Source organism: Pinus tabuliformis, chromosome 9, assembly GCF_031772625.1.
Source record: "Pinus tabuliformis cultivar Carrire ecotype Pingquan chromosome 9, CPIR1, whole genome shotgun sequence".
NCBI lineage: Eukaryota > Viridiplantae > Streptophyta > Pinopsida > Pinales > Pinaceae > Pinus > Pinus tabuliformis.
Window position 1 is genome coordinate 1,746,660,268 of NC_142307.1, and position 21,557 is coordinate 1,746,681,824.

The following is a 21,557-nucleotide window of genomic DNA, read 5'->3' on the forward strand; positions in this document are numbered from 1 at the left end:
CCACAAATAAAACCGTTAGTAGAATTTCATTAAAAATCTTTTATAATAATACCTATCTTTATCATTTATTTTAAAATATATCATATTAATATATTATACTACATAAATATATTTATAATAATTAGTAATTTAAGTATTGAGGGTATTTCGCAATGCGTTATATTAGATATCATCTTTTGGGATTGAAATGCATTAAGAAAGTCATTCATCTATGACCATTTCCATGAGAGGTAGTCATAACTGACTAATTTCTCATGATTTTTGAATAGTCCACTTAGCACTCATAGCATCAGGTGATGCTCATAGAGGTGATGAAATGGGATTGAATTACATAAGTGGGCTTGATTGTGGCGAAAACTCCACAGTTAAGCGTGCTTGAGCCAGAGGCGTTCTGGGATGGATGACCTCTCGAGAAGTCCTGGTTAGCGGGTGCAAGCCCCAAAAGTGATGATTGATGCTATGTGATTCAATTCACTAGTTCCAATCCCATTTCTTCACCCCTATGAGCATCATCCGATGCAATGTGTGCTAAGTGGACTATTCAAAAATCATGAGAAATTACCCAATGCAATGAGTGCTAAGTAGACGATTCAAAAATCATGAGAAATTAGTGAGTTACGACTACCTCTCATGGAAATTGTCATAGATGAATAACTTTCTTAACGCAGTTGAATCCCAAAAAATGATATCTAATATAATGCACTATGGAAGGGAGCTCTACTTGAATGGTTCATGAGGAACAATATTTGCTAAGGTTTTGCAAATGGGGTAGTAAACTAAGTGGGCTTGATTGTGGGGAAAACTACACAGTTAAGCACGCTTGAGCCAAAGGGGTTCTGGGATGGGTGACCTCTTGGGATGTCCTTGTTACCGGGTGCAAGCCCCAGAAGTGGAAGTGATGATTGACGCTATGTGATTCATTTCACTAGTTTCAATTTCATTTCTTCACCCCTGTGAGCATCACCCGATGCAATGAGTGCTAAGTGGACTATTCAGAAATCATGAGAAATTAGTCTGACTACCCCTCATGGAAATGGCTGATGCAATGCGTGCTAAGTGGACTATTCAAAAATCATGAGAAATTAGTCTGACTACCTCTCATGGAAATAGTCATAACTGAATGACTTTCTTAAAGTAGTCGAATCTGAAAAAATGATATCTAATAATTAGTAATATTTATAATAACATTTTTTTAAACTAATATTATTTTTAATACTTAAATTATTAATTAAAATATAAATTTAATAAATAATTCATTTTAATTCAATCAAAATAATTGAATACAATTAGTGAGAACTCAAGCAAATAAACTATTTAAAATCGAGTCATCACCCGATGCAATGAGTGCTAAGTGGATTATTTAAAAATCATGACACATTAGTCAGTTACGACTACCTCTCATGGAAATGGTCATAAATGAATGACTAATTAAATCCCAACAAATAATATCTAATAATTAATAATATTTATAATAACATTTTTTTTTAAATTAATATTATTTTAAATACTTAACTTATTAATTAAAATATAAATTTAATAAATAATTCATTTTAATTCAACCGAAATACTTGAAATACTTGAATACAATTAGTGAGAACTCAAACAAATAAACTATTTAAAACCGAGAGTATCATTACAAACCTTAGATAAATTATTTAAAGCCAGGAATGACCTTACAAACCTTAACATTAAAGCCCGTTTTGGCACTCGTCTCAATGAACATCAAACCGTTCTCCCTAGCTTTTATTTCTCCTTCTTCAGTGGAAACCTCCCTGAACAATGGCAAGTCATAAACTTAAAACCTCCACAAATCATAAACTTAAAAAAAGCATTCATGCCGATAGTATCAACATTATTTTGAACTCAATGCCACTAAACAATTTGATGCCCATAAAAAATGGACTTGTCGTAGATACTCTCTACTATTAAACAGGTTCCATATGCTATATGGGACTTGGTAGATGGAGGAAGAGCTTCAAACAAATATTGGAGTTCCTTTCAAAACTTTATCTTATGTTTTAATTTTAAATGCGGTTAAATAATTTTATTAATTTTTAAAGGTTAAGTGGTTGAAAATGTTTATATATTAAAAAAAAATCGAAGTGATGTTATTTTTTTTTCATATATAATTTTTTTTTTTTTCATATATAAATTCAATGATGATTTTTATTTTTTTTATTTTTTTATAGATGTATATATAGAATATGACATGACAAGGTTGTTGTTTTTAATTATTTGAAATATATTTCTAAATGTATAAAAAAAAATCATGAAATCTTTAATTTATAAATTTAATAATCTAATTATTTAAAAAAAATAAAAAACATTTAATTCTTATGAATTTAATAATTCAATTTATTTGAAAACAAAAAATTCATACTTTTAAATAAAATTTATATAAAAAAAATATGTTTAAAAAAGAAAAAACACACATTAAATTAAAAATAATCAAAATCAAATATTATTGTTAAAATACAGGAAACAAAGTGAAACACATAATATAAAGATTTTATTTTTGTTTGAAAACTATTTTTATATTTCCTAAAGGTTAAATCCAAAAACTACAATTAGAAATGGTATGGGGTACCAAAGCCAAGAGAGTGGTCTCCATCAAACCAAAATGAAGAGTCTATTAAAGATATATAAATATGAAAATAAGGTAATTATTATAATAAAGTTAAAATTAAAAATAATTTCCATACAAATTAGATCTCTATTATTCATAAGGATTGATATTTTTTTTTCGAAATAATCACATAATAGTTGCTTTTTAATGATTTTAGTGTAACATCAAAATTAATCTTATAGAAAGATAAGTCAACCATATGCAAAGTAAATGAAAAAAGAATAATTAAATAACATTTTAGTTAGTTTAATTTATTATTATTAAATTATATTTTTTAAATAATTTATTTATTTTAAATTAATATATATAAATTATAATTTTGAAGCTTATGAAAAAATTAAATTATATAGAGATATTTTATTTTCTTTCAAAACAATAAATTTTAAAATTATATATATATATATATATATATAATAATAGTAAAAAGGTTTTCAGGTAAGTCATTTATATTTATGGATTTCTATAAAATCTATACATTTACCAATGATATCTTTAATTGTAAATAAACGTCTTTTGGATTAATCACACCATTAAGATTTGGTCGATTTTTCGAACCATTTAATGTGGTTCATACTTTGGACATGGTTTGTCAAGCCCACAAGTCGCGGATGCGATGTGCAACGAGCTGGGTGAATGCTCCCAGTTATGTGCGACTAGCCAGGTGAGCGACAAGTCGGTGGATGCGACGAGTCAGTGAGCGAACGCGTTGGTTGCGATGTTTCGTTCCAACGATGGGACGAGTTGGAGAAGTGTGACGAGCTAGGGTGGTCGGTTAAAGGTGCATGAGGCACGAGTGTGACGAGCCAATAGAGGTGTCGAAAAACCGAGAATTGGAAACTTGACTAAGTATGGCGAACTTCGCGAACGTCGCCTTATACCGTGCAAGTTTAGCATGTGGACCCTGTTAGCACTCCAGGAAACTCTCCTAAGTTGTAGCTCAGAGATGCCTGGTAACATATAAATCTTCAATATCGTTCTCTAAACTATTGGAATGTATTAGGGTTTGGATCAAGTCATATGACTATTTCCACTCTGTTTTCACTCAAGACATGCATGAACACCCTCAACTTTACAAGGCTTTAGTCCACTAACGCTCAATAGTTTATAAATTCAATGGATAGATGGAGAATACTAACTGTACCAGGAGATGCATACATAAACACATATGAATGGCAAGCTACAGAAAGTAAATGAATCTTGCAAATATAATTTATCAACGTAGAGATAAGATGACAGTTATCTGGTATTAGATACATAAGAAAACGTGAATAACCTATTCAAGTGCAAGCTTAGAATAGAGGATAAAACGAGAATTGAACATTTAACAGCAAAAGAAGCTTGTATTACTAGAATGAAGATGGGATACTGGAAGGAACAGAGTATCCATAGTCTCCAAAAGTTGAACCCCTGTTCCTTCTAGCTTTCAGCTATTTATAGGCCTTTTACAATGCTCTTGAACCCTCTGAGGCTTGAGAGGTATTAATCTATCCCCTCTTTCTTTTTAACAAACATAGTAAATGATTTCTGGTAATTTTGTTGCGCTGTCAGGTACCTCTCTTGTGCTAGCGAAGCTCCATGATCACTTCTGTTGGTTCGGCTGCGTCGTGCTATGGCTTTTTCCCCTTCTAGCCATATGTCTCCCAGCCTCTTTTCTGTAACGGAATGGGTTTTCGGGCCTTTGAAATTCTTTCGAATACCAAAAACAACTGTTTTCTGTTTTACACAGAAAAACGTTGCAACACTGTGAAATTCCACCAAAATTCTGTTCTTTCCGGACTTCAAAAGTCCTTAAATACAGTATATTCCTCAATCGGGTCCATCCTCATCATTATCGCAAGTCGCTTCGATCTTGCTCCTTTGTATTTTAAAAATACGTTAAAAGTCGTGAAAATAACATGAAAATTGGCTCCCTCCAAACTTCAAATATTATATATTTCTCTTCACAAACCCTTTCAGGTCCGGGTCTTGTCGTATCGACGTTGTTTCTTTGTATTTCTTTAAATAATGAAATATGTGAAAATACATTAAAAAACCCCTTTTGGCGGATCTCAAAATCTATGCAATAATGCTTATATAGCCATCGGATCCGGCTAATCGCATCGCATACATGTATGGGTATAGGCCCCACTCCATAATGTTTCTCCAATTGCGATATCACGATGTGATTATCACACTCGCATATTGCGATAGCCCCGGGCCGTTGTAAGCGCTTTATTGTGGTTACTGATTATGATTTTCCGATCAAATCTGGACCGTTGATCGGCCAGATATAACAGCTACTATGCCTTCACTTGTTTATGTCTTCGAAACTCTGTTTCTCACTAATTTTACGTGTTTTTGGCCTCCCGATAGTGTTTCTCCACCATTCTAAGGGCTCTTCTCATGCGATTGTTTTGATCTTTGGCGTGATTTTACGAGATTTTGAAGACTTAGAGAGCATATTTGGATCAGGACCTGATACAATTATAGATGCGAGAGTAATATTTTTGAAGTCCGGCTTATGGCCAAAGTGGAGCAAGAGGAGACGTGGTCGTCAGAGCTAAAACAGGGGACATTTCCACTAAAAGTAGTAGCACTACACCTCAGGGGCTAATAGACCCAATGGGGCGATAGTGTACGTGAGCCGACGTGCGAAGTGGGCAAGTCGACATGCTGGTGAAGGCGAGTTGTCCCAATGGGTAGATCGGCCTGGGTAGGCTGACCCATGAGTTATCCATGGTTGTTGGTATATATAGGCGACTGTGTGGATTGGAGAAGGCATCCATTCAAGTCTTACAAGTCTAACACAAGCGAGCTAAGGTGATAGGAAAGTTTCTGGAGTTGGGCGCATAAGGTGAAGGACAAGGTGTAGGTGAGTACCTAGACAAAGCACTAAGCCGAACTGAATGGGCCGCAAAAGTGTTGAACAGGTTAGGCTGCAGGTAGGTCTAGTGGGCGGACAATTGCAGGAAGGTCGAGTGACCGAAGAAATAGCGGGTGGGTAGGCAAGCAGTTGGATGAGCTGTAGGCAGGCGAGTGAGCAGGCGGACGGACAACACAGTAAGAGGACAAAGTGTTAACGGGTGGGTGTCGCGACGAGTTAGGCAGGGCGACCCTCGGTTGGCCGATGTGCCTGCGGCAAGTTGAGCGAGCTAGGTAGGCGACTCGAGTGGGTAGTGCGCCTGTAGCAGGATTAAACGTAGGGCATTCGAGCAACACAAAATGAGCGAAACAACAATTGAATGATCAGGCGGACTACAGGTGTGCGCTAGGTGGGCGACACACCATGGGCAGGTCTGCATGGTGGTGAGTTCGGTAGGCGGTGTTGAACAGAGGTGGGCATGTGAGCAGACCGTGAGTTTTGTTGAACAACTGAACAACGGTTGGTGCAGAGGGCGAACCGGGTGTAGGTGTCTCTTTTCTGTGTGTTGCACGACCCGACTTGGTGAAGGGCAGGAGCTCCAAACGACAATTTTGGTAGGTTGCATGAGGTGAAAGTTGACTTGTGAAATTTAACTATTTTTGTGAGTAGGAATTTGGGGTTCGTCTCCAAGCGCTGATTTTCTATAATTGAACTATTGCCATTATTATTGTGGGTAGAGTCATCTTCAGGGAGTTGCCCCTCCCATTATATTTCTGTTGTGCATATGTGTAAAGTAATAATGATGATGAAAGATATGTAAATGAATTTTTTCGTTGTGCTTATTAATGTTTATACTTAGAAAGTGAAAAATAAACTATGTATGGAATTTTTAGGAATAGTCCACACTTGAAAGTATTGGTGAAAAGAAATCGGGTGGTGGTGCTGCACCCGAATTTCTGCGGTTGAAAGAATACCGCCTCGGTAGGGGCACGACAGGTGGCATCAGAGCCCTGAATACTTGACGAGGAGCTATACTTCATGACAGGTGATTCAATTTTGCAGGTAATATCAGTTTATGGTCTATACTAGACTACAAAGAAAGAAGATAGCCGAGATAATAGAATAACCTCAGGTAGTGACGGGTGAATCTGGCAAGGATGTTAGGGATGCTTTCTTGGACAAGGTATTGGATCGAATGGAGGAGTTGGCGTCTGACATGGCTTTGATGAAGGCTGAGAACATTGAAGTTCGGGAAGGCTATGCAAAGGTGAAAGGGGAGCTTGAAGACCTCAAAGTCCAGTACAACTATACTAAATGGCAATTTATACAAACGGAAAAGGAGGTTAAAGAGATCGGTGAAGTAAGAGATCAAGGTTTGGTAGAAATCTTGAAATTGCAGAAAGATCTTGATGATGCTCATAATGAGATTGTGGTTTCGAAGAAGGTTGTGGAGAGCAACTCAGGTGGAGGGGTGGCTCATGTGAACGTCAAGGAACTAGATTGTTATGACGGGACAAGGAGTGCAAAAACTCTTGGTAACTTTCTATGGGACATGGAACAATACTTGGAGCGTTTGGGGATGTCCGATGAGGAAACCAAAGTCAAGGTAGCTGCTCAGTTCTTGACAAAGGATGCTAAGATGTGGTGACGAAGAAGGATGGACCAAATTGCCAATGGAAATGCTGCAGAAATCACTTTGTGGGATGAAATGAAGAAGGCTTTGCAAACTCTTTTTAGTCCACAAGACAAAACATGGGATGCAAGGATGAAGATAAAATATATAAAGCAAATAGGGAGTCTACAAGCTTATCAACGAGAGTTCTCAAGTGTAGTTTTGGAACTTCCCGACATGGTGGAAAGGGACAAGGTGTTCACTTTTATCATAGGGTTGAAACCTTGGGCATGCAATGAAGTGAAGAGGAAAAATATAAAAACACTTGAAGAAGCATTTACTGCTGTGGATCGCTTGGTAGAGCACTATGATGAAGGAACTGAAGAGAAGAAGAAAAAGACTGACAAACCCAAAGAAAAGTCTACAGAGGAGGAATCTTCGAAATCGCATGATAAGATGAAGACAAAGAAATCGTTGAAGTGTTGGATATGTGAGGAACCACATATAGTGAATAATTGTCCTTCAAGACCAAAAGTGGTTGCCATAGCACAATCCAATGCGAAGAAGAACGAAGAGACTTATGTGTGGGTCATGCAAATTCTAGGAGCTGCAGTGGCTACAGAAGTTGTCTCACGAAGAGATCCAGAAAGAAACAAGTTAGAGTATGTCAAGATAAAAGTTGGGAGTGGTGTTGTACTCACTATGTTGGATAGTGGGGAAACTCACAACTTTATGAATGAGGATAGAGGATACTGCGAGAAGGATTGGACTAAAGTTTTTACCGGTGCATGCACAAATGAAGGCAGTGAATTCTCCTCCAGATTCTGTGATCGGTGTAGCTGAGAAAGTGGATGTGACAATTGGTGAATGGATAGGGAAGGTCAATTTCACTGTAGTGTAGATAGATGACTATGAGGCTGTACTAGGCATGGATTTCATGAAGAAATTTCAAGCTATGGTTGTTCCCCATATGAAGAAACTGTACATTTACAACGGACGAGAGGATGTACCTATCGGTGTTCCGATCGTGGCAATTACAAAGGGCGAGCGTAAACTGACAAGAATTAATATGGCGAATGAGAAGCGAGATGCGGAAGTGTATAAGTGATTGTCTGTTGCGGAGGCAAAGCTTATGAAGAAGTCACAGATTGTCAGGACACCGTCTGATAGTATATTGAATCTATCTAGGAGCCTAGAGGCAGTGGAGGATGATGATGATGATGACGATGTTAGACTGAATGTTTAAGATTGAATTGGTTAGTGAGGGAGAGCCTTCAGGCTCTACTCCCTCCTTATCTTCTTAGACTACCATGGAGATGAGGCTCATTGTTAGCTGCTCATGGCAGTAAGTCTCCAACATTTTGAGCAGGGATCTACGGGTGAGATGACACAAATTGATAGATAACATGCAGTGGAGAGTCATGATGATGTAGGGGCATGAGTTCTTATGGAGGTGATGCATGGTTAGATTAGCTACCCAACTAGTCACCGACATTAGGGGTACCAGCACATGATTCCTTACAAAGTTTGGCATATCTAAGGCGTAAGGCAGGTCGAGAGGTGGATACATCTGGATTACCCATCCACACGGTTTGTGTGGTTTGATGGTCTTGGCAATAGATGGTTGCTAGGATGGATATCTGTTGAGGACAAAAACCATTTAGAGTTAGGGAGTATGTCAAGCCCACGAGTCGCGGATGCGATGTGCGACGAGTTGGGTGAATGCTCCTGCTTATGTGTGACGAGATAGGTGAGCAACGACTCAGTGGATGCGACAAATCGGTGAGCTGGCGCGTTGGTTGTGACGTTTCGTTGCGATGATGGGACGAGTTGGAGAAGTGCAATGAACTGGGACGGTCAGTTAAAGGTTCCCGGGGCATGAGCGCGATGAGCCAATGGAGGTGTCGAAAAACTGAGAATTGGAAATTCGGCTAACTATGGCGAACTTCACGAAGGTCGCCTGATACCAGGCGAGTCGACGTACTGAAGCAAGCGAGTTGGCCGAATAGGCAGGTCCGCCTGAGCAGGCCAACCCATGACTTAATCATGGAGGTTGGTATATATAGGTGACCGTGTGGATGGGAGAAGGCATTCATTCAAGTCTTACAAGTCTAACACAATCGAGCTAAGGTGATAGCCGAGTTGCAGGAGTTGGGTGCATAAGGCAAAGGGAAAGATGCAAGCAGATACCTTCACTGAAGCACCAAGTTAAAGTGAACAAGTTCCAGAAGTGCTAAATGGGTTAGGCCGTAGGCAAGTTGGGCGGGAAGACAACGACAGGCAGGTCAGGTGGGTGGATGAACCGCAGTCGGCTAGGCAAGTGGGCGGACGAGCCGCAGGCAGGCGGGCGAGTGGACGAGCTGTAGGGGGGTAAGTAAGTGGGCGAACAGTGTGGTAGGTGGGCGAAGTGTTAATAGGTGGGCGTCGTGACAAGTCGGGTAGGGCAACCCCTGGTTGGGCGGTGGACCTGTAGAAAGTTGAGTGAGCTGAGTAGGCAACCCGGTTGGGCATTGCGCCTACGGTAGGAGTAAATGGAGGGTGTTCAGGTGAACTGCAGGTGTGCACTGGGTGGGTGACACGCCATGGGCAGGTCTGTACGGTGGTGAGTTCGGCAGGCATGTTGAACGAAGGTGGGCGCATGGGTAGACCACGAGCATTGCTGAATAACTGAACGACGATTGGTGCGGAGGGCGACCCGGGCGCGGGCACCTCTACCCGATGTGTTGGGAAACCTGACCCAGTGAAGGGCGGGCCCTCGAAATGACAGTTCGGGTAGGCTGCACGAGGTGCAAGCTGACTGTTAGGTCCCTATAATACTAGTGATTACCCCATTACTATTGTTGTTGTATCCCTTATTAATGTTGTTGTGCCCCTATTGTCCCCATATTGTTATTATTGTGCCCCATAAAATCCCTCTATTGTTATTTTTGTGGCTTTATATTATTATTGTTAGGTCAGCTGGGTTATATTGTGACTCCTTAGACTCCTATATACAGAAAGGAGGTTTTGTCATTTGAATCATCCAAGAATTGTTCATTTATGTAATGTAAAGGAGGTTGTCCCCTCGAAGACCATGAATTCTAAGGCATTGATATATCTTTTCTATCCTTTTGTGAGCTGGTTCCATAACATTTGGGATCGGAGATTTGGATTCTAGGGTTTCGCTGCTCCAAATAGGTGATCGTGGCATTTTCGCTATAACTTTTTTTCTACGACATTTTAGAAGCTAAAAAAAAAAATCCATTTGAGTAGAAATCGCACTGAACCTTGGATCCAAATTTTAGAGCTTTTCGCACTATATTTGTGGAGATATGATCTAAGGAAGTTGGTATTTTTGTAGACTCCTGAATTACATTCCAAACAAGTGACCTGGGGAAAATCGTCATAACCTTCTCTCTGAGCATCGGATTGAAATTCCGTAAGAAGTTACAAAAGGAGTACGGACTGTAGTTTCTTGCATATATTTTTCAAAGAAAAAGGTTGAAATAGTGACTCGTGGAACATTGTACAAGTTCGCTCTATTGAACTAGTCTATAATCAGCTCACTGTGGGAGATTTGGCATAACTCTTCCTTGGAGAATCCAATTTGGATCAGACTGGTGGCATTGGAAAGAGGACACAGAGGACTACCGCAAGTTTCAATTTCAGAACTAGATGATCCAAAATTACAGAGATACATCAAAGGCAATTTCAAGCTCCTACAAAGTGAAAAAAGGTGTGTAGATTTTTTTAAATTTTTTCTTAAACTTGATTTGAAAAATTATTTTGAATAATTCAAAGGGCATAGTAGAGCATTATTATCGGTAATTGATGCCCCGAGGAAAGAAAATGCAAACACCTAGTAAGCAACCTGAAAGCGCTAGCATGACACATGAAAAGGAGGAAGAAATGCTACATGATATATCAAAATTACAAGACCAAGTGCAACAAATGTCACTCTCACAAAAGCTAATAGAAGCTAAGATAAATGGCATGGAATCTAATATAAATGGCATGGAATCTAAGATAAAGGGCGTGGAAGCTAAGATGAATGGCATGGAAGCTAAGATGGATGATTTGAAGATAGATTTGAAGATAGGCATGAAAGATTTCAAGACAGATTTGACAAAGTTTCTACAAGAAATGCTTACTAATGGTGAAAGGGTAGTAAAGGAAACTCATGATGAGAACAAAAGAAATGTTAATCATGATTTCATAGAATCTAATGTTGGACCGAAGACCCACCATATTCCAAAAATCGATATGAGAAAGTTTGATGGAAAGGATCCCGCAACATGGATATTACAAATGGAGCAATTTTTCGATCTCAATAATGTGCAAAACACACAAAAGGTAAGTATTGCAACTTTATATTTGGAACCAAATCAGTTTGTATGGTATCAATGGCTTTGCTCTCGTAAACAAATTATCACTTGGGCAATTTTTACGGAAGAATTGACAGCACATTATGAGGATACAAAAGGCAACACTTTTTTTATCCAATTGATAAGTCTCAAACAAAAGGGTTCAATAATGGAGCACATTGAGGAGTTCCAAAAAATGAACATAAGGGTAAAAAATATTCCAGAGGAGCATAGGATTGATGTGTTCATAGGGACTTTAAAGGATAATATCCAACATGATGTTCACCTTTGGGAACCTGATTCATTAGAGAAGGCATTCAGGTTAGCAAGAAAAATGGAAAGCAAAATTATGGCAACTAGGAAGCGTCCCACTCACAACTATAAATATGGAAGTGTTGTTGCCCCTAGTCTTCCACAACCTATAAGGTTGACACCATAACAATTGGAAGAAAAAAGAGCAAAAGCACTTTGTTATAGTTGTGATAGAAAATACACTAAAGGTCATAAGTGTGCTGAGAAGAAATTATTCTACATCGATTGTGAAGAGGAAGAAGAAAAGGAGAAAGAAAGGTCAAAAGAAGAGGATATACTCCAGGAACAGAGCCTAGATAAAGAAGAAATGAATCCTACGATATCTTGTAATGCATTGGTTGGAATTACCACTCCTCAAACCATCAAGATAGAAGGACAAATCAAGAATAAAAAGGTAATAGTGTTGATTGATTCAGGAAGTACCCACAATTTTATTCATTGTAAGATAGCAAAAGAATTGAATTGTTTCCTATATCCAACACCAGAGTGTCAAGTGATGGCTGCAAATGGAGGAATGATAAATTGCTCTAGAAAGCGCCATAATATCAAGCTATACATAAGAGAATATGTATTGAATATCCCAATGCTTTCCATTCCAATGGGAGGTGCTGATGTTGTACTAGGAGTCCAATGGCTACAATCCTTGGGTACAACAGCTTTTAATTTTCAAGAACTTTTCATGAAATTTTTTGTGGAACGAAAGGAAGTTGAATTAAGGGGTATTGCAGGGAAACCGGGAAAGATAATAAGCTCTAACGGTATGACAAAGCTTCTAGAAAAGGAACAAAGAGCTGTAATTGCACAATTATGTTCACTAGATGTTTCCACATTGGAATCATCTATTTCTCCAGATCTCCAAAAAGTCTTGGACAATCATTCCAAGGTATTTGAGACTCCCAAAGGTCTACCACCTATTCGTGATCATGATCATGCTATTCATCTTATTCCAGGAAGTGTTCCTCCAAACATCAGGCCGTATAGATATCCCTATGCCCAAAAGAGTGAAATTGAACGTATGGTTGCAGAAATGCTAGAGGCGGGTATAATTCAACCTAGTCAAAGTTCCTTCTCTGCTCTAGTAGTATTGATGCACAAGAAGGATGGATCATGGCGCATGTGTCCGGATTATAGGGAGCTCAACAAGCTCACTATTAAAGATAAGTTTCCCATTCCTGTCATTGATGAATTACTGGATGAATTGCATGGATCAACTTACTTTTGCAAGTTGGATCTTTGTTCAGGATATCATCAAATTAAAATGAGACTGAAGACATTCCAAAAACATCATTTAGAACTCATGAGGGTCATTATGAAATTTTGGTCATGCCTTTTGGCCTTATTAATGCACCTTCTACATTTCAAGGTTTGATGAATTCCATTTTTAAACCCTTCCTTAGAAAATTTGTGTTAGTATTTTTTGATGATCTACTAATACACAATAACTCTTGGAAGGATCATGTTGAACATGTTGACAGGGTGCTACAACTATTGGAGGAGAAACGATTATATGAAAAAAGATCCAAATGCTTCTTTGGAGTACAAGAGGTGGAATATCTGGATCATATTGTATCTCATGAAGGAGTTAAGGTAGACCCTAGCAAAATTAAAGCCATTAAGGAATGCAAAATCCCCACATCCATAAAGCATCTGCGAGGATTTCTTGGGTTGACAGGTTATTATCGAAAGTTTGTTAAGAATTATGGGAGAATAACAACACCTCTAACAACATTATTAAAGAAAGATGCATTTTCATGGACTCCAAGAACAACAAAGGCCTTCGAATACCTTAAAGAGGCAATGTGCCAAGCACCGGTCTTAGCTACACCGGACTTCACAAAAACCTTTATTGTGGAATGCGATGCTTTAGGAAATGGAAGTGGTGTTGTTTTAATGCAAGATGAAAGACCCATTTCTTTTGAAAGTCATCCAATGAAGGGAAATTTTTTACACAAAGCTATTTATGAGAAGGAAATGTTGGCAATACACCATTCACTTAAGAAATGGTGACCCTACCTAATGGGAAGACGCTTCAAGGTAAAAATAGATGATGATAGCCTGAAACACTTCTTAGAACAAATATTATCCTCTGAAGAGCAACAAAAGTGGGTCACAAAGATGTTGGGTTATGACTTTGAAATCATCTACAAAAAAGGGAAGCAAAATGTGGTGGTAGATGCACTCTTAAGAAAGGATGAGGATGTGGAAGTATTGTTGTGCACCATTTCTATTATCCAACCAGATTGGATAAACAAAGAAAGGGAGGAATGGAAGAATGATGAAGAAGTGTGGGCACTTATTAGAAAGTTACAACAAGATTCCATCACATCTGATACATTTAGCTGGCAAAATGATTCGTTATGGTACAAAGATCGCTTATACCTAAGTAAGAATTCCCAACTAAAACAAAATATTCTTATGGAATTGAACACTTCTCCCTTAGGAGGGCACTTAGGATTTTTAAAATCTTACCACAGTGTTAAGAAGGAATTTTTTTGGGGTGGCCTTAAATCAGATATTCAAAATTTTGTGGCAGAATGTTTGGTTTGCGAACAAAATAAAGTTGAATCAATTAAGACATCAGGTCTATTGCAACCTTTATCCATTCCGAGCCAACGTTGGGAGGAGGTTTCAACGGATTATATCACAGGTTTACCCAAGCCTAAGAGAAAGATTGTCATCATGGTGGTAGTTGACAGACTTACCAAGTATGCACACTTTTGTGCATTATCACATCCATTTAAATCCAGTAGAGTTTCTACTGCATTTATGGAAACAATTCAAAAGCTACATGGAAGCCCAAAGATTATTGTAAGTGACATAGATCGCATTTTCACTGGAAATTTTTGGACAAAATTATTTTCTTGTCTTGGTACTTAGTTCGCTCATAGCTCATCTTATCATCCTCAATCTGATGGGCAAACTGAGATAGTAAACAAATTTTTGGAAGGATATCTTTGTTGCTTTGTATCTGATAAACAAACACAATGCGTCAAATGGTTGCCTCTGGCTGAATGGTGGTATAACACTTCCTTCCATACAGCAACAAAAATGATCCCATTTATGGCACTTTATGGACATCAACCACCATCCATCACATCATATTTAAGAGAAAATTCTAAGGTTCAAGTAGTGGAACATCACTTCGAACATCAACAACAAGTCCTCCAACTCTTAAAGGATAACCTCGTGTTGGCACAGAATAAAATGAAACAACAGGCAAATCAACATCGCAACGAAAGATGTTTTGATGTAGGTGATTGGCTATTCCTACGGCTACAACCATATAAGCAAATGTCCCTCAAGCAAGCTAAGAAGGATAATACATTATCACCAAAGTATTATGGTCCGTACAAGGTGTTGCAAAAGATTGGTACGATGGCTTACAAATTGGAGCTTCCTGCAACTTCTCTATTGCACCCAGTTTTCCATGTTTCATGTTTAAAGAAGGTTATAGGAACCAAGCTCCTAATTCAAACAATATTGCTAGAACTTGACGAGGAAGGAAAAATTATATTGGAACCGGAAGCAGTTACAAAAACAAGAACTCGACAGCTACGAAATCGATCAACTTCGGAGTATCTTATCAAGTGGAAGAACTTATCTGCTAAAGATTCCACATGGGAGGATGAAAATTTTATACAGAAGCATCCAGAACCACTAAAGAGTTGAGGACAATACTTTTTTGAAGGAGGGGCACGTTAGGTCCCTATAATACTAGTGATTACCCCATTTCTATTGTAGTTGTATCCCTTATTAATATTGTTGTGCCCCTATTGTCCCCATATTGTTATTACTGTGCCCCATAGAATCCCTCTATTGTTATTTTTGTGGCTTTATATTATTATTGTTAGGTCAGCTGGGTTATATTGTGACTCCTTAGACTCCTATATATTGAAAGGAGGTTTTGTCATTTGAATCATCCAGGAATTTTTCATTTATGTAATGTAAAGGAGGTTGCCCCCGCGAAGAGGCTGAATTCTAAGGCATTGATCTATCTTTTCTATCTTTTTGTGAGATGGTTTCATAACACCGACTTGTGAAATTTAACTGTTTTTGTGAGCGGGAAGTTGAGGTTGCTCTCCAAGAGTTGATTTTGTATAATTGAAATATTGTCATTATTATTGTGGGCAGACTCATATTCAGGGAGTTTCCCCTCCCATTATATTTCCGTTATGCATATGTGTAAAGTAATAATGATGATGAAAGATATGTAAATGAATATTTCTGTTGTGCTTATGAATTTTATACTTAGAAAGTGAAAAATAAACTAAGTATGGAATGCTAGGCATACTCCACACTTGAAAGTATTGGTGAAAATAAATCGGGTGGTGGTGCCGCACCCCCCCTTTCTGTGGTTGAAAGACTACCGCCAGGGTAGGGGCGTGACATGGTTCATCTTGAGGAAAGACCACATTAGTTGGTTTCATCTTCAGTGCTTGGTTCATCCTGAGCATGAACCACATTAGTTGGTTCGAAACCAAAACCTAATGATGTGATTAATCCCAAATACATTTATTTACAATATGGATCTTAGATCTAGCATATCTTAAATTCTCAAAATAAAAAAACAAAAGGATGTCAACTTACATTATTTTTCCAAAATCGTTTTAAATAAAAAAATTTATAAAAGAAAAATTAATTGTGAATAATTATAATTTGATATATAGTTTTAAGGCCATAAAATGTTGAATGTTGATTAAAGGAATGACTTCAAGATTTATTTTGTATGATTAACTTAAAAACATTAATGTATATAAAGTATTTTGGTTATATTTTTCACGAGTTTGTTGTTTCCTTTTATTCTAATATTTTACATTTCTTTTATTTATGAATGTTATGAGAGGAATGTTTATATTTACTCTAGTGTCATTTATGTCATCCATGTTGGGTTTGATCTTAAAGGCTAAGCTAGCTGGATGACTATTTTTTCTCTCTAGTTTGAAGAGCTTTATCATCAATGGTACAAGCTCTAGTTTTGAATGAGAGTCATACAAGTCTTTTAACTTTTTTAAAGCTCCATACACATGATTAATGTGATATATATGGTAAATTATGTCTTCAAATCTTATTATTACAGATATCAAGACATAATTTCTTTATCATTGTACTTCCAAATAACAAGCTCCTTAACTAATCTAGACTTGGTAAACTAGCTATGATTTCACTACACCTCTCCTTCAATTTCTTCAACCTCTCACTCACAAATATCATCCCATCAAATGATAGAGATGAGAAAAAAAAACTTCTTGACGCATTCTACTTAATTTTCTTTACGGTAAAATACGATGATACGATGATAGCAATGGAAATGATAAAATGCATCTTTCAACAAAACTCTCACATAAGTAATAGTCACACAAAAAAAATATTTTGAATGAACAGTCACTTAATTACAAGTTGAAAATAACCGAGCAAACAACACAACTTTTGAATGTGTTATAACTCAGGTTGTCCCTTGGCTCCTTAAGGGATACGGCGGAGGTAACCACAAACCAATCTTTGGACTGCAGGTCCTAGCCTACCTGCAGTCAGAAAGGGCTCTCTCTTTAAAATTTAGCTTTGTTTTGGGTTGATTTTAGGCTAGTTATGGTGTACATGGGTTTTTTTTTTTATTTTGGTGGGAAGGATGATGTTTTCAAGCAGAGTTGGGATGCATAGTGTGAGAAGTTCAAACCATTGGGCATGGAGTCATGGATTAGGGCTTGTTGTTGCGTTTTCTTGGTCACAAGAGGCATACAGAGCAGGATAGCTACACATAGAACAATACCAAGCTAGAATAAAGATGGAATGAAGGTCAGAGATGAAAGGCAACTAAGAATCTTTCATCAAACTAACATAGGGAAGGTGAATGAAATTTATCCAGGAGCAGTCAAGAATTCCTAAATAATAGTCATACATGGATGAAATAGAGCAAATATGAGCCATGAGGTATTCATATTTATGCCTAAATCAGAAGAAAACATATAGAAATCATAGAAACTGAGCATAGAGTGTTGCTAAGCAAATTCTAAGCTAGTCTTTCTCTCTGCAATTTGGATCATGACATATAGATGATAAACATATATAAATTGAAAACAAAGACAAGAAACACTTATTGGGCCATGTATAAGCACAAGAATTCCATAGTTCACTCTTTAGCCCTTAAAAACACAACAGACAGTTCATCATCCAGGCATTCCAGTAATCTTTGATTATAGAGGCTTTCAAATAATACAACGCAAGTCTGGAGAGGAGTTATCAACCAACCAACCCTTTTTTCAATGCACAGGGTGGTTTATATAGAGAAAATATTCACAAAATATCTACAAGAGAAGATCTTAAACAGATCTGTGGCAACAATTGTCTTTAATCCTAATATCCTGAAATAAATGCATGAAAGATCTATCTAACTATTGCGCTGGGGCAACTGCCTCAAAAATGAGTAAATATCATGTCCTTTGAGCTCTGTGTTGCTCATTTGGTCATTACTGTGCCTCGGCTTTTGATCTATTCCTTTTAGCCGGCTTCAATGTTCATCGATCCTGATTAGATTTAGCTTTTAATGGCCTTTAACTTTGTACTGATACTCTTTGACTTTGTTGGATGTTCTTTAATGTTCCTTCGATGTGGCTTTAATTCTCCACTGATCTTCTTTAACTTATACTCTTTGCCGCTACACTGATACTCTTTAGTATTGAATCGAGGCCTTTTTCTCTCCACTGATACACTTTGCCACTACAAAATCGCCCTTGCCTGCCACTTTATGGCGAGATTTGACTGCTGTCGTGCCTTCTGTGGCCTTAGAACTATTTCGGCACTTGGATGATCAAAACATTATCAAAACTGAAAAAATATTGCAAAAAAGAGGAGGAAAAGATGCACAAGATTGTGCTGAGGCCGAAAATAAAGATGTCGGGAGCTTATTAGGGCCGGAGCGATCAAGAAATGATTGGAGAATAACTGCTGCCTTTTTTCTGGAGTTGCGCGCGGGTACCGAACAACAATCCTAAGAAAATGGACTTTTTCCCCATATAAAGCGAAAAATCACTTTACACAGGAAAATTGATGAAAAATGGAGCGGGAGCAACACTGTAGCAAGAATTAAATCATGGCCGCTGAATCGCGCAAAGGCAGATCCAACGGCTGGCGCTAAATCGACGATCGGCAGATTGGCAGATCCCAAAACATAAAACCTTCGAAATGCGATGAAGCCCACGGACCCGAAATGCATTATAGGCCAATTGTTTATTGATATCGGGTCCGGCCCATCGGCAATAACTTATCAACGGATTTTAACAAAATGGATAAGCAGACCCGAAATCTTTATATGCTGCACTCTATAGAATTTCAGCTCCGGCCAGTCGGAGCTATATATGATGCGATTAAATATGGGTTGTTGATCTGAGGGCACAAATGGGTGGCCACGATTAAATCGGCATTTCGCTATCGGCAGGGACATGGGGCGCGGCTTTATTATTGTTGCGATCGCCGAAATGATCTGGGCCATTGATCTGGGCGGGGCAATGGATGACTGCGATCAAATCGGTGTTTCACCATCGGGGATATTGCGATAAGGCTTACATTTGCGATGCGATAATGGTGAAAAACTTTGGAAAAGCATGTATTTTGGCAAGTCTTATGTTTTGCGATAAACTTAAGACTTTGCGGAGGAATGTTAATATTGCGGTAAAGCGGGGCATATGAATAAAATGGGAGAATGTGATAACAAATGACTGCGATGCGATATGCTTTCGGGTGCGATAGAAATATCGCATCGGCGAGGGGGATAAAAACATGTGGTATGGGCCACATTACTTTGCGATAGCCGATTGCCGATATGTAATATTGCAATCGGCGAAATGGCATCAGGCTATATATATATATATATATATATATATATATATATATATATATATATGGGACTAACATATGACTGCCTCCCCCGACCGCAATATCGCGTCAGAGGGGATCAAAAGGGAACCTTTTCGCATCGGAGGGATGGTTTATGGATCAAAGGAAGGCTTTATGGAATCAGAGGCATGTCCGTTAATCGGCCAAACGTTAAAGCGATCAAAGGAGGGAACTTATGATCGGAGGAAGGAAATAGGGTATCAAAGGTGGTTTTTTATGGTATTTGGAGGGATTCAAATGCTTCGGAAGGGGTCCGATAGCATTAGAAGGCGGTTTTTATGCCTTGGAAAGGTAAAAGCAAGGTTAATGGGGGGTTATGCTCATCGAAAGAGGGATTTTATGAAGAAATAGGGGCTTTTATGCATTGGAAGGAGTCCAAATGCGTCGAAAGATGGCTAGATGAGCAAAACGAGGGTTCTTACTAAGTTTCAGGCAAACTTAGTAATTCCCAAGCATACTTATGGTTATTTTTCAACCAAAGGGAGAGGATATGTAAATAGGGGGATTTTATACATATTTTAGTAAGGGGAAGGAAGAAATCATGGGATTTATATAATAATGTTAGAGGTTAATATGGATTTTGAAGAAAACGCTAAGTATGGAAATCTTAGGCTAGAAAGGGGAAATAGGACTTTATAAAGGAAATATGAGCATTCCTAAGTAAAGCAGATCTTTACTAAGGGAAATGATATGAAACATGATGAATTAAAGAGATATCAAGCAGATCTTGACCTCTTTAGGGGAATTAGTGAGTGATTCGGGGAAGAGAAAGAAGGGGAAGTTAGACATGCCTCGCTTGAGTTGATCCAAATGGAAAACTACCTCATACTTGTGATCTGAATAGATATAACACTTGAAAACATGAAATGGATCACAATTCATCATTCTGCCACCTCACAACTACCTACCCAGCCTACTTACCTAACATTTTTTCTTATTTTTGGTTTGGGTGCACTTGAACTAGCAGACCTAGTTTTTCAACTTTTCTTTTCGCTATCCTCCTATCTAAATCGATCCTTATTTCTTCCGGGGCTCAGATTAAGCAGTTGAGCGCCCAAGATTCTCTACCTATCTACAAATCTGCCAAGATTAAACAGTTTGGACAGATATTCATTCTCTATCTTCTAAAACAAGCAATTTAAACCTAGGGAAGCCAAGATTAAACTGTTTGGCCTTCCCTTAACTGAAAAAATCTTCAAAAATGGTATGATTCTTCAACAATGGAACCTGATGGAAATATGGAACTTTGCAGCATGAAAAGATGTCGTATTTCGCATTTTCAATTGTCAATCATGAAACATGAACACCTATTGCAATAGGAGGCTAACAATGGCTCCACTTGGGGATGGCTTTTCCAGATGAAAAGCCAAGAACAGCAGGTCAGACTGCCTTGATCTTCAATGTTGTTGTAGACTGAAACACTCCTTCTCTGTTTTTTTGTTTTTCGATACTATTGACTGAAGCTTTTGAATCTTTATACAACACTTTTAACTGAAAATGGCTGTAAAACATCAGTGTTGCCTTTTGCCTCCTTCTACGTGCTTATTAATATGCATTTTTTCCTGAGCAATTCTTTGGAATTTTGATTCAAAACAGGGATCAGACATGGAGCATTCTTTTGGTTCTTTTCTTCAAAATTGTTGCGCTGATTCCTTTATCGGCCTACTGCAAATATTAAAATAAAAGTGCTGATAATACAGGTATTTATGTACAAATATAATACAACTGCGTTGTGTTCAAAAAAAGGGATCATGATAATGCTTTAACATTCGGCCATTGACAGGGCCTTCTTCAGCTTCTGTGCCATCCAAGTTCTTCAAAAAATATGTATTGTTGCCTTGCACAACCTGAATAACATATGGCCCTTTCCATAGGAAATTGAATTTGCCATGCTTTCCTTTGTCCTCTCTTCTTGAGTCCCATCTTAGAACT

At 38.0% G+C, this 21,557-nt stretch overlaps 1 protein-coding gene across 1 annotated transcript in view; it reads right to left on the reverse strand.

The window, feature by feature from the left end:
- Window positions 1-21,557, reverse strand: part of LOC149155691 (ras-related protein RABH1e-like) — a 224,987-nt gene that overhangs the window by 56,443 nt on the left and 146,987 nt on the right. The window contains exon 5 of the mRNA XM_089441074.1: window positions 1,682-1,772. Coding sequence (XP_089297200.1) covers window positions 1,682-1,772 — 91 coding nt within the window. The remainder of the gene's footprint in view (window positions 1-1,681; window positions 1,773-21,557) is intronic.